Genomic DNA, 13,581 nt, shown 5'->3' on the forward strand with positions numbered 1-13,581 from the left:
GAAGAACTGGGCAAGTAAAAACTTTGATCTGGGAGAAACAATTGGCTTTTTTTTTTTCTACGCAGACTTTATACCTTTTCTTTTTTTTTTTTCCGCTTTTATGCTTGAAAAATGTTTTCACTTTGGAATATTACAGATATTCATCCCCAGAGTGTGCTTTTTTAAATAACTGAGATGCAGAAAAGCCAGTGAGTGTGTCTGAGTGGATACAGTATCTAGTGGAGACTGAGCTGGAATTCTCCATTAGCTTAAAGCACTGGCAGGTGGCACAGACTGACCCCGACTTGTAAACATACAGAAGTAAAATCGGCCTCGTGTCACTGGTTTCTCAGGTCGCGAGGTCCTCGTGTCCAGATATCATCACGCACGTCAGATCCGATGGTGCTTCACTGAGCACCTGTTGTGTGTATGACACCCAGGCACTGGGGGACCCAGGAAGGACCCAAGCGGGGCCTGCCCTCTGACCTCCTCTTCCTTTGGGGAGGGCACAGGCCACAAACATGAAGTCAGGGAAGACCGGGTCTGTTAATAAAGTAACAGACTTTGTGGTTCAGACGGAAGTAGTTGAATAATTAGAGAGAGAAAATGCTCTATATCAAAGCCATTTTCCTGAAATAGACTGCTGAGTGAAAATGAAATCTTTGCTTCATAGAATGTCGTGCATGAGCTGAGAATAACCAACCAGGTCATCTATCTGAACCCGCCAATCGAGGAGTGCAGGTACAAGCTGTACCAGGAGATGTTCGCCTGGAAGATGGTGGTGCTGTCCCTTCCCAGAATCCAGAGTCAGAGGTACCAGGTGAGCCCCGCGCCCCCTCGCTCTGGGGCGCCGCCTCCGCGCACCGCCTTACAGAGCTCTTGACGCGTCCTTTCAAACTCCAGACCTCAGCTCGGCGCTCTGGCGGAAAGCTGGAGGAAGCTCTGTGTGGCCTGACGTGTTTCCCGGTAGTTACTTTTCCACACAGTCGGGTTTGGAGCTCCGGTGTCAGTGGTCTCTTAGAAATTCCCTCCGTGAACTTCTTTGGGAATTTTAATTCCTGCTTTTCCCCGCCCACCCTCCCACTTGCATTTTATTATGGGAATTCGCAAACATACACAAAAGCAGAGGGAATCATATGAGCTCACACCACTCCGCTTTATTTATCAACATGTGGCCAATTTTGTTTCATTATATTCCCTTCCCCACCCCCCAGCAGCAGATTATTTTAAAGCAAATCCCAGATATAGTACGCTCTTATTAGGACACTCCTAGAGCAAAAGGAAAACTCAAGAGACCGTTGCATTTAGTCCCTAGTCTCTAGGCAATATTACTTCTAAATAGGACCAGTGGTTTTCAAATAAACATATTCCACAACCTCTGCTGTAACCGACTTTTCTAGAAAACAGTGATCCTATCCAGAAGCATGTCTCTTTTCTTAACTGTGAACGTAAGCTCAGTTCTCTTTTTCCTGCCCCCTCCTTGCCACACTCTTTTTACCGGGCTCTCCTGGCTTTCCTCGACCTCCCTGGCCCACCTGCTTCACTGGCTCTACGTGTTCAGCACCGTCTCCACCCCACTCTCTCTGTGTCTCATCCAGCCTGTTGGCTTTAAATACCAGCCAGGTGCGCACAACTCCGTGTTCCTGTCTCCAGCCAGGCCTTTTCCTGAACTCCAGACGGCCTGTCCCTTTGCTTCCTTGGTGTCTCCATGTGACCACCTGATGGAGATGTCAAAGTGGACTTGTCTCTCAGTCCCCTCCCTCAGATTTGCTCCTCCCCCAGTCTTGCCTTTCCCATCCTCCAACCTGCTCCTGGACGCCCACTGTCGCTATCTTCAAAATTAACCCTAATCGGGACTTCCCTGGTGGCACAGTGGTTAAGAATCCGCCTGCCAATGCAGGGGACACGGGTTCGATCCCTGGTCGGGGAAGATCCTACATGCCACGGAGCAACTAAGCCCGTGCGCCACAGCTACTGAGCCTGCGCTCTAGAGCCCGTGAGCCACAAGTACTGAGCCTGCATGCCACAACTACTGAAGCCCATGCGCCTAGAGCCCGTGCTCTGCAACAAGAGAAGCCACCACAATGAGAAGCCCACGCACCGCAACAAAGAGTAGCCCCCACTCGCAACTAGAGAAAAGCCCGCGCGCAGCAACGAAGACCCGACGCAGCCAAAAATAAATAATTAATTAATTTAAAAATTTTTAAAAAATTAACCCTAATCTGTTTCTTACCACATCCAGCGCTACCACCGTCCAAGGTACTATAATCCCTCAGTCGGATTATTTAAGCCCCCTCCTGACTGGTCTCTCCGTGTCTGCTTTTGCCCCCTACAATCTGTTGTCAACACAGCAGCCAGAGTGCATCTTAAAACTGTGTGTTAGCCCTGACGCTTCTCTTTTCGGAGCCCGTTAACGGCTTCCTGTCTCACCCACCACGGTGCCTTGCTGGGCCCCACGTGGCACACCGCCTCCCTGACCTGCTTCTCCCCTCGCGGCTCTGCTGCAGCCGCGCTGGGCTCTTGCTCATCCTCGCGTGCGCCGGGCGGACTCCTGTCCCTGAGCCTTTGCGCTTGCTGATCCCCTTGCTCGGAAGCCCCGGGAGCAAATACTCACAAGGCTCCCTCCCTCCACCTGCTGGCCTCTGCCCACGCGTTACCTCCTCGGTGAGGCCTTCCCTGACTCCCCTGCTCAGAAGACATCCTCCCTGCACCCGCATCCCCTCGCCCCTCCTCCCTGCACCCGCATCCCCTCGCCCCCTCCTCCCTGCACCCGCATCCCCTCACCCCCTCCTCCCTGCACCCGCATCCCCTCGCCCCCTCCTCCCTGCACCCGCATCCCCTCGCCCCCTCCTCCCTGCACCCGCATCCCCTCGCCCCCTCCTCCCTGCACCCGCATCCCCTCGCCCCTCCTCCCTGCACCCGCATCCCGTCGCCCCCTCCTCCCTGCTGTCCTCATGGCACTGCTCCCCCTGGGACATGCTGTGTACTTTGCTTTTCCCTTAGTTGTCTCTCTCCTCCCACAGAATGTAAATCTATGTGAGCGGAGGTTTTTGTCTGTTTGTTGTACCTACAACAGTGCCTGGCACATGACAGCCCACAAATGGTTGAAACAAACGAATGACTGTGTCGCAGGTTCCAGCATCCACGTTGGTGTTAACACTTGGTCGTGGTCATCTCACGCCCTCTTAGGCGCCACCTTCAGTCCTGCCTTCTTGGATGAGAGGCTCCGGTCTTGCAGGGCCCCACTCTGGGGCGCCGGGCTCTCTGTTCCTAGGGCTCGCCTGCTCTCTAACTGTTTTTGCCTTGTGCCAATCATGACGCCACATCTTCTGGCTTGTGGTTGATGTTCCTTTCGTTGGTTTGAGGAGTTATATTGTAAGTAGGCTTCTGGTTACCTGTGACTGGGATAAGTGAATGTTATCCCTTAAATACAGTTTCTTTCGGTTTATTTTAAGTGAAAGTGACTCTGAGATTCACGTTTTTGTGCACACTACCTGCGTTCATTTCCGGCTTTGTTTGGTTAGGTGGGTGTCCACTACGAACTGACCGAAGAAGAGAAATTCTACCGGAATGCTCTAACACGGATGCCAGATGGCCCCGTTGCCCTGGAGGAATCCTATTCTGCAGTCATGGGCATCGTAAATGAAGTCGAGCAGTATGTCAAGGTGAGAAGCTAATTTCATTCAAATATGTTGTCTTATACACTTAGGAGTATGAGATTTAATGAATATGGAGCTAAAAGGTCTTGACTATATGTAATGTGAATGATGAGGTAATATTTGCTGTCTTAAAACAAGGAGTGAACAATAGGGCAAACCTTGTGGGATATTAATCATTTTGGAGAACAGGAAACTATTCTCTTTTGATAGGAAAATTCTGAGAATTTGAAGTGAGAGTTTTCCTAACGGCGATGAAAGAACATGAGCCTTTTAACAGAATATGAAAATATATGTTAATATTTTACAAAATGAAGAGTCAAACTGTAGTATTTAACTGTGTTCTTCTTCACTTGCAGGTTTGGCTTCAGTATCAGTGTTTGTGGGACATGCAAGCTGAGAACATCTATAACAGACTCGGGGAAGATCTCAACAAGTGGCAGGCGCTCTTGGTGCAGATAAGGAAGGCCCGAGGAACCTTTGACAATGCAGAGACCAAGAAAGAGTTTGGACCAGTAGTCATAGACTACGGCAAGGTGAGCTCTGCTGTCTCATTGAAAGGCGTCCGGGGAGCTGGGACGGCAACGTCCGACTGAAATGAAGCTGAAGCATAAACGCTCCAGCGTGAAAGACTCGCTGATCCGTTGTCGCGCGCTCCTTCCCCTGCAGGTCCAATCTAAGGTGAACCTGAAGTACGACTCTTGGCATAAGGAGGTCCTCAGCAAATTCGGGCAGATGCTCGGCTCCAACATGACAGAGTTCCACTCCCAGATCTCCAAGGTGAGGCGGCAGGACCCTGCCGGTGTGGCGGACCCCCCGGCGCCCCTCGGCCCTCTGCTAAACGCTGCGCTCTCTCCGGACAGTCCCGCCAGGAGCTGGAACAACACTCAGTGGACACGGCCAGCACCTCGGACGCCGTGACCTTCATCACCTACGTGCAGTCTCTGAAGCGGAAGATCAAGCAGTTTGAAAAGCAAGTCGAGGTGAGCCCTGTCCCTCGCTGTGTCTCAGGTGGGGTCCACGGGGCGTCTCTGTCGCGCCCCTGCCGTGCTCGTAAGGGTGGACAGGTGATTCTTAGGCGCTTCAGGGTTTGAGAACCACAGGCTCCTGTCTTTTAAAGTCTTTTGCTGTAGTTGTGGACCTTCAAGTCCTCAAACTTGAATTACCTTCTCATAATTTGGAAGGAGGGTGTGACGCGCAGCTCCAGCGCGCTTAGACCCTGCTCAGGGCCACTCGGTGCCGCCAGGAGCAGTCACGGGCCTGGCCACGGCGCCGTCGGGAGGGGAGCACGTGTGTTCCGTAGCCGTGGGGTGCCTTCCCGTTCGTGGGAATCTGACAGCAGTCTCTGCTGCCCTTGTGAAGGAAAGTGCTCAGTGTATTCTGTAACCCTCAAAGCTCTACCGCAACGGCCAGCGCTTGCTGGAAAAGCAAAGGTTCCAGTTCCCGCCTTCCTGGCTTTACATTGACAACATCGAGGGCGAGTGGGGGGCCTTCAACGACATCATGCGGCGGAAGGACTCTGCCATCCAGCAGCAGGTGGCGAACCTGCAGATGAAGATCGTCCAGGAGGACCGGGCCGTGGAGAGCCGCACCACCGACCTGCTGACCGACTGGGAGAAGACCAAGCCTGTCACGGTGAGTCTCGCCCCCGGCGCCGCAGCTTCTCCCGAGCCGGCAGCAGGTGACCTGGTGTCTCCGCTTTCAGACTTAAAAGGCCCTGCCATGGCTTAGCTTTCCAGAATGAAGACTTTCCCTTGTAATTAAAAGGAGCAGTACTTGCAGGTAGTGGCTTTGAAAACACGAAAGCCGACTTAGACCTCTTTTTACCCGGAACTCCTCATGACAGTCACTTAAGTCAGGGAATTGTTTTAAAGACTAACGTTTTTCTGTTTGTAAGTTATCCTCTTACTTAGGCATAGTCAGAAGTTAGAATTTCCTTTCTCGTGGACACAGGCCAAGCATCCCGCTGCCGCCACTGCTAGGTCTGTGCAGTGGGGGGCAGCCCTGAGCTGTGACGTCATTGTCGCGGTCGTTAATGCTTTCTGTACCGGGACCTGCCACACCCTGGTCTCTGGGTTCATTCAAGTATTTATTGAGCACCGACGACATTCTGGGCAGCAGAGATACAGCGGTGACCTGAAAGGAGCCCTACCTGCATGGAGTTACGCTCCAGTGGGGCACGGAGGGTAAAGAGTGAACGAGAAGAACATGTGTTTTAAGTCAGATGGTGATACGTGCCGCGGGAAAGGGGTGTTGGTGCTTTCCTGCTCTGCAGGGGGTTGACATGTGGAGGCTGAGGGAGGGGCTGGCAAGCGTGCCGTGGCCGAGGGGGCGTCCAGGCAGGGGGACGGCCAGTGTGGGGCTCAGGCACGTAGGTCACGGCCTGCCTGGCTCACTGGGTGGAATTCAAACTTAGACATACACGTACGCATAGAAGGGGAAGGGTTTTGAAATGCTCTGAACGTCAGTCTGGTTTTGTAGTGAGGATGTAGGTTCTCCGCACCAGTCCTGGGGGCTGATTTGGCCGCCCCACGTCTACTGGGTTGGCCTCTGTCCTGCCCGCAGCCCTGTCTGTGCTGCTGGCCCCAAGGTCCTGCCTAGTGTTTCATTTTGGCTGAGGGGCCCCGGTGTTAAGCAGGCTTGTGCTTTTGCTAATGCCAGTGCTTCCAGGCTGTGCAGGGGAGTGAGTACTGATCACTAGACAAGAGTGTGATCACCTGAATTTGAATATCTTTTGTTGCCTCACCTTGCTAGTAATGAATGTGTTACAGTGAAAACTTTGATATTTTGTGTAGTCATTCTCAAAGGTTATCAGAATGGAGAGGAAGTGTGTAAACAGTGTTAAGGCTGAAGCAGAGTCTCCTCCAGTGAGAACAGTGCTTTCCTTTTCCTTCTTCTCTCGGTAACTGATATGACGACTGTGCACCTCCTCAGGGAGGGCGTGGCTGGCAGCCCCAAGCGCCCTGTCCCCTCGGTCAGGAGTGTCCTGCTCCAGGCCCAGGTCTGTCCTGGCTCTTCTCTTCCGTCTCCCACGGCACTTAGTGAGGGGATGGCTGAGTTGAGAGGTGCTCCACCTTTCCTGTGTCAAGTCTGGAAGCAAAAGTTCATCCAGTAATGGACGCGCATCACCAGGGAACAGCTTTTGAATGTTTACGTGCGTAGACGTGTTCAAGGAATCACAAATCCTAGAAGCCCAGCAGGCCCCCTCCACCATCTCAGAGCCAGAGCTCGTCTGTCCTGAGCCCCGGCTCTGATTCTCTGGCCTTGACTGCTTCAGGGCAATCTTCGCCCGGAGGAGGCGCTTCAGGCTCTCACCATATACGAAGGCAAGTTCGGCAGGCTGAAGGACGACAGGGAGAAGTGTGCGAAGGCCAAGGAGGCGCTGGAATTGACAGATACGGGACTCCTCAGTGGCAGCGAAGAGCGCGTCCAGGTACGGCGGCTCCAGCGGGCGGGGGGTGGGGCCGGGCTGCTCGTGCTCACGCTGCCTCTGGCCCGGAGTGTCTCAGGAGCCCTGGGGTGGTTCTGCTTCCAAGTTCAACTGCTTTACTGTGCTTCATCGCAGGTGGCCTTAGAGGAGTTGCAGGACCTCAAAGGCGTTTGGTCGGAGCTTTCTAAGGTCTGGGAGCAGATTGATCAGATGAAGGAGCAGCCGTGGGTTTCCGTGCAGCCTCGAAAGGTAGGTGTCGCTAAAGACAGGTGCTGTGTGCACCTTCACGTACTGAAAGGTAGATGTCGTTAAAGACAGGTGCTGTGTGCACCTGCACGTACTGACAGGTAGATGTCGTGAAAGACAGATGCTGTGTGCACCTGCACGCACTGACAGGTAGGTGTCGTTAAAGACAGGTGCTGTGTGCACCTGCACGTACTGACAGGTAGATGTCGTGAAAGGTAGATGCTGTGTGCACCTGCACGTACTGACAGGTAGGTGTCGTTAAAGACAGGTGCTGTATGCACCTTCACGTACTGAAAGGTAGATGTCGTTAAAGACAGGTGCTGTGTGCACCTGCACGTACTGACAGGTAGATGTCGTTAAAGACAGATGCTGTGTGCACCTGCACGCACTGACAGGTAGGTGTCGTTAAAGACAGGTGCTGTGTGCACCTTCACATACTGAAAGGTAAGTGTCGCTAAAGACAGGTGCTGTGTGCACCTGCACGCACTGACAGGTAGATGTCGTTAAAGACAGGTGCTGTGTGCACCTGCACATACTGACAGGTAGGTGTCGTTAAAAATAGATGTTATGTGCACCTGCATGTATTGACAGGTGTAGACTTTACTCAGAAACCTGGCAAGCAAGGAGCTGTATTGTGAGTTCACAAAATGTCACTTAATGGTCGTTTACATTATTCATCCAGATTAATGTAAAATTTCTTCTAAAACCATTTTTAAAATATTTCATCGTTTAAAGGAATGTTGGCAACCTAAATACCATCTTGTGTTTCTCTTGACAGCTTCGGCAAAATTTAGATGGCCTCTTGAACCAGCTGAAAAACTTCCCTGCACGATTACGGCAGTACGCGTCCTATGAGTTTGTCCAGAGGCTTCTGAAAGGTTACCTCAAGGTCGGTGACTCAGAGCTGCGGTCACAGATGTCCGCTAGAAACACGCTGCACGGGTAACGTGGCTCACTCTCTCCACAGATAAACATGCTGGTGATTGAACTGAAATCTGAAGCACTTAAAGATCGACACTGGAAACAGCTGATGAAACGGCTTCACGTAAACTGGGTTGTTTCTGAGCTGACCCTCGGCCAGATCTGGGACGTTGACTTGCAGAAAAATGAAGCGGTTGTCAAGGATGTGCTGCTTGTAGCACAGGGGGAGATGGCTTTGGAGGAATTTTTGAAGCAGGTAAGTAATAGGCTGATGGGCATTCCATATCATGTTTCAGGCTGTGACATAGACTGACGTAGATTTGAGCCTCATACGTGGTCCCTTTTGTCTCCATTACACTCGGTCACTCGTGTGACTGGCGAACGCCCACGTATTGATGATGTGCCTCTTTCGGTTTCAATTCAGATACGAGAAGTGTGGAATACTTACGAATTAGACTTGGTTAACTATCAGAACAAGTGTCGCCTGATCCGAGGCTGGGACGACCTCTTCAACAAGGTCAAAGAGCACATCAACAGTGTGTCCGCCATGAAGCTCTCTCCGTATTATAAGGTACCGCTGCGGGGAGATGTCCCTCCCGCACATCCACTGTTTTACCTTCAGACTTAGAGTCAGGGCCTTCCCTGGCAGTCCAGTGATTAAGACTCCGCGCTTCCACTGCAGGGGGCACGGGTTCGATCCCTGTAGGGGAACTAAGATCCAGCATGCTGTGCGGCCAAAATAAATAGATTTTTTAAGAATAATTAAAAAATTAAAATGGCCAGACTCACAGTTACCAGGTGCCTGGTAGAAAATGTGAGTCACATAACTGGACAGGATCTTTACCTGCATATTGGGGTAAGTTCTGGTGTATCTGAGAGTGGAGAGTTAAGCAGTTGAGCTCTGCCTCCCATCCACCCGCTAGGTGTTTGAAGAGGATGCCCTGAGCTGGGAAGACAAACTGAACCGGATCATGGCTCTCTTCGACGTGTGGATCGACGTGCAGAGGCGCTGGGTCTACCTGGAGGGCATCTTCACGGGCAGCGCGGACATCAAACACCTGCTGCCGGTGGAAACCCAGCGGTTCCAGAGGTACAGCCTTGAGCCGGGACGGGGGGCTGAAGGGTAGGCTTGGCTGGTGACCACCCTTTGCACGAAGGCTGACGTTAACCTCGCTTTTAATTTGATTTGTAGTATCAGCACGGAATTCTTGGCTCTCATGAAAAAAGTATCCAAGTCTCCCCTGGTCATGGACGTTCTGAACATCCAGGGGGTACAGAGGTCTCTGGAGAGATTAGCAGACCTGCTAGGAAAGATCCAGAAAGCCCTGGGAGAGTACCTGGAAAGAGAGCGCTCATCTTTCCCCAGGTGAGAGGGTGGTTTTTACGGGGACTGAAGGGAAGGTCAGCTCCGGCGCCTCCTTCCCGCCCCTCCCTCCTGGCCTGTGTGTTGGTCACTCTGACGTCAAGGGTTTTGTTACCAATAACCGATTTAGTGAATACCGTTTCTCCTTCATCCATTGATTGCTAATTATAACAAATAATCCTTAATTTTCTACCGTGGGTTCATTTACTAAGCTTCATTTAAACTATTTTTCACCCTCCCAGGCAGCTAGCATCTCTTAAAAATTTAGCTGTGATTCTTTTTTTTTTTTGGCCGCACCGTGTGGCGTGCGGAACTTCCCTGACCAGGGATCGAACCCGTGCCCCCTGTGGTGGAAGCAGGGAGTCTTAACCACTGGACCACCAGGGAAGTTGTATTTTATTTTCTAAGTGGCATTCTTTTCTTTCTGAATAGTTTACTTAGTATAAATAGAGCAGGTTTTTAAAAAATTCATAAGGTGAGGTGAATTATATGAAATCCATTGAATTTCTCTTCAGGATCTTGTTAGGTGAGTGTATATCTTTTGCTGAGGGCTGGAAGAAATTTGGATGTGATCTGAATTCAGGCTGGAGATAGTCCACCACCATCCATATCCACTTTCCTTTCCTATACAATTTGAAGTTTTGCCTCGATTCCCCTTATTTGTGTATATGTAATGTTTTAGCAACTTAAATGCTATTTTAATTTTAGGTTTTATTTTGTGGGTGATGAAGATTTGCTTGAAATCATTGGAAACAGTAAGAATGTAGCCAAGTTACAGAAACATTTCAAGAAAATGTTTGCTGGTGTTTCCAGCATCATCCTGAATGAAGATAACTCTGTCGTCCTGGGCATTTCGTCCCGTGAAGGAGAGGAGGTAGTTACATTTATTGATTGTAACTTAGAAAACTTCACTCCCATCTTTGTGCACTTTAATTCTTAGATTTTCTTTATTTCAGGTTATGTTTAAAACTCCCGTGTCAATTACTGAACATCCCAAAATCAACGAGTGGCTCACCCTAGTAGAGAAGGAGATGAGAGTCACGCTGGCCAAACTCCTTGCCGAGTCTGTTACAGAAGTTGAGATTTTTGGTAAAGCAACTTCAATTGACCCAAATACCTACATCACCTGGATTGACAAATACCAGGTACTGTCCAGTAGAAGGGGGACAGTCTGAAGGTGAGGGCACTGGCTGATCTTTAAAACCATCCTTTTGGGTCTTGTGTGCCGTGCCTCGCAGGCCCAGCTCGTGGTCCTGTCAGCCCAGATCGCCTGGTCTGAGAACGTGGAGACGGCGCTGAGCGGCATCGGCGGGGGCGGCGACACAGCCCCCCTGCACTCCGTGCTCAGCAACGTGGAGGTCACCCTCAACGTGCTGGCCGACTCGGTCCTCATGGAGCAGCCCCCACTCCGGAGACGCAAGCTGGAGCACTTGGTTAGTCCCATTCCTCCCACTCAGGTTCCTGGGCCTTTGCCTCGGACAGCCGAAAGAACTCACGCTTGAGAAAGATCCTAACTGGTGTCAGGGAGAAAAACAAGTGGATGCCCTGTTGACAAACGCTGGGGTGTGTCCTTGGCTCGCTGGTCCCATTGAAAGGCAGTCTTGGGGGACAGGAGTTAACACACACGACCTCCTGACACAAAGGGGTGACACTCGTCCCTCTGGGTCTTTCACACTCTCGTCCTCTCCTTCCCAAAGAACGTGTCCCGTGGCGGACCAGCCCAGCGCGTCTCTGAGCCCGAGCTGCTTGCTGCTGCTGGGCTTTGCGCCCCCGTGTGCAGCACATGCACTGTTAGGGCAGAGACAGCTGTGCTCCCATCACGTTTCATGCTAGTTGCAGCTAGCAGAGTTCTTGTTTGTTGTTTGTTGTTTCTTTGTTTTTGTTGCAGTTCTTGATTCTGTGTAATTCCATTGTGTGAATAACAGTTTTATGGTTTTTAAAAGTGAACAACAGTTCTGTTGTTTCTAAAAGTGAATGTTTACACTGTAACTGGACCTAGAATCTCAATTTAAAAGTCTACTAAATAACCCCCGCACCCCGAGGATACGCTTATGTACTTTAGTTTACATACTTTAGTTCATGAAATGTACTTTCTGATAAATGCTTTAAAGTGACTCTTTCTTCAGATTACAGAGTTGGTTCACCAGAGAGATGTCACCAGGTCCTTGATCAAGAGCAAGATCGACAACGCCAAATCTTTTGAGTGGCTCAGCCAAATGCGATTTTACTTTGACCCTAAGCAAACTGACGTGTTGCAGCAATTGTCGATTCAAATGGCAAATGCCAAGTTTAACTATGGCTTTGAGTACCTGGGTGTCCAGGACAAGCTGGTCCAGACCCCCCTCACCGACCGCTGCTACTTGACGATGACCCAGGCCTTGGAGGCCAGGTTGGGCGGGTCCCCCTTCGGTGAGTCCGCCCCCCCCGACACCTGGGCAGGTGGAGTCAGATAGGAAACGTACTTTTCGAAGATTAAGCAAACGATCTACATGTATTTCTTAACTGCGTGGCTGGTACCTTCTAAAACTTGAAATCCGCTGGCAGTGATCGCATTTATAGTCGACCCTCGAACAACACTGGTTTGAACTGTGTGAGTCCTCTTAGACACAGAGTTTTCTTAATAGATAGGCAGTCGGCCCTTCATGTTCACCGGTTTCACATTCTCAGATTGAACCAACCATGGATTGAAGTTTCCATCCGAGGTTGGTTGAATCCATGGATGCAGAGCCTGTGGATATGGAGGGCCAACTATTGGACTCGAGGGTCCATGGATTTGGGTAGACACACGGGTCCTGGACCAGTCCGCATGGAGACCGAGGGATGATTGTACTTTGGTTTTTTAAAATGAATTGCTTTTTATAGTTCTTAAAACTAAAGGTGTGTTCTTATTTGAGTTCTCAATTCCTTTTCTTCAAATAATAGGGCCTGCTGGGACTGGGAAGACCGAGTCTGTCAAAGCTCTCGGCCATCAGCTTGGACGCTTTGTTTTAGTTTTCAACTGTGATGAAACCTTTGATTTCCAGGTGAGAAGCTCTGTGGGAACCACCTAGAGTTAAGGGCCTGAGAGGACTGGGTGGGGAATAGCAGGTGGCACCCCTCAAAGCTGTTAGCCTCACAGCACAGCATGGTCCTTTGGGGATGGGGTTACTTGAGCTGTTTGAGGTTCCCAGCACGTGCTTGACACCGACTTGAGCTTCACGTCTTCAGATTCTTCAAACTCCTCAGTGTAACATATCTTTCTGGTGTCTATGTCTGGGAATAAACAAATATTATGGGAAAGGTTTTTTAAACAACGTGTTAACTTTGTCATTGGGATTTTATTGGCACAGGAGGAAAAATGACACGTTACATCTGTTCCACTGTTTATGAGGCACTTGATGTGTGGGGCTGGGCTCCTTGCCTCACGTGTGAAGCTGATTCCACCTTCACAGCCCCTCCCACCCACCCCCCACCCTGGGAGGAAGGCGATATTGTTCACATTTCAAAGATGAGCAGACAAGGGTTCAAGACGTGATCTGCCCAGGGTGGGACCAGTCATCCAAGCCAGAAGCGGAGCCCCGTACAGCCAGCACCGCGGCCGCGGTCTTAGCTCCCTTCCCTTCTTCTCGTTTCAGGCGATGGGACGGATCTTTGTGGGGCTTTGCCAGGTGGGCGCGTGGGGCTGCTTTGACGAGTTCAACCGCCTGGAGGAGCGGATGCTGTCGGCCGTGTCCCAGCAGGTGCAGTGCATCCAGGAGGCGCTGCGCGAGCACTCCAGCCCCAGCTACGATAAGAGTGAGACCGGCTTCTCCTTACAGTTACCTGGAGGGCACAGAGGGGGCCCCCTCTTTGATGAGAAATAAGCGAGAATTTAATGTAGCTCCAGGACGCGCTGCTGCAGGCGGGGCAGTGCGTCCTGACTGAAGACAGGCGGGAGGGCCCAGGGTACCGCCGCACCCCTCGTCCCCGAGCAGCCCCGCGGAGCCGTCAGTCCTTCCCCTGTACCA

At 51.1% G+C, this 13,581-nt stretch overlaps 2 protein-coding genes across 2 annotated transcripts in view; one reads left to right on the forward strand and one right to left on the reverse strand.

Moving 5' to 3' along the window:
* Positions 1-13,581, forward strand: part of DYNC1H1 (dynein cytoplasmic 1 heavy chain 1) — a 67,650-nt gene that overhangs the window by 21,634 nt on the left and 32,435 nt on the right. Inside the window, exons 11-29 of the mRNA XM_059915014.1 lie at positions 653-799; positions 3,504-3,644; positions 3,995-4,171; positions 4,305-4,415; positions 4,499-4,618; positions 5,031-5,270; positions 6,913-7,068; positions 7,201-7,314; positions 8,090-8,200; positions 8,279-8,488; positions 8,657-8,803; positions 9,156-9,322; positions 9,425-9,598; positions 10,304-10,469; positions 10,552-10,740; positions 10,834-11,028; positions 11,722-12,004; positions 12,518-12,618; positions 13,210-13,369. Coding sequence (XP_059770997.1) covers positions 653-799; positions 3,504-3,644; positions 3,995-4,171; positions 4,305-4,415; positions 4,499-4,618; positions 5,031-5,270; positions 6,913-7,068; positions 7,201-7,314; positions 8,090-8,200; positions 8,279-8,488; positions 8,657-8,803; positions 9,156-9,322; positions 9,425-9,598; positions 10,304-10,469; positions 10,552-10,740; positions 10,834-11,028; positions 11,722-12,004; positions 12,518-12,618; positions 13,210-13,369 — 3,109 coding nt within the window. The remainder of the gene's footprint in view (positions 1-652; positions 800-3,503; positions 3,645-3,994; positions 4,172-4,304; positions 4,416-4,498; positions 4,619-5,030; positions 5,271-6,912; positions 7,069-7,200; positions 7,315-8,089; positions 8,201-8,278; positions 8,489-8,656; positions 8,804-9,155; positions 9,323-9,424; positions 9,599-10,303; positions 10,470-10,551; positions 10,741-10,833; positions 11,029-11,721; positions 12,005-12,517; positions 12,619-13,209; positions 13,370-13,581) is intronic.
* LOC132359995 (uncharacterized) overlaps positions 13,060-13,581 on the reverse strand; it is a 49,853-nt gene continuing 49,331 nt past the window's right edge. Inside the window, exon 13 of the transcript XR_009501004.1 lies at positions 13,060-13,396. The gene's annotated coding sequence lies outside the window, so the exon portion shown is untranslated. The remainder of the gene's footprint in view (positions 13,397-13,581) is intronic.

Source organism: Balaenoptera ricei, chromosome 2 (assembly GCF_028023285.1).
Source record: "Balaenoptera ricei isolate mBalRic1 chromosome 2, mBalRic1.hap2, whole genome shotgun sequence".
In the NCBI taxonomy this organism is placed as follows: Eukaryota; Metazoa; Chordata; class Mammalia; order Artiodactyla; family Balaenopteridae; genus Balaenoptera; species Balaenoptera ricei.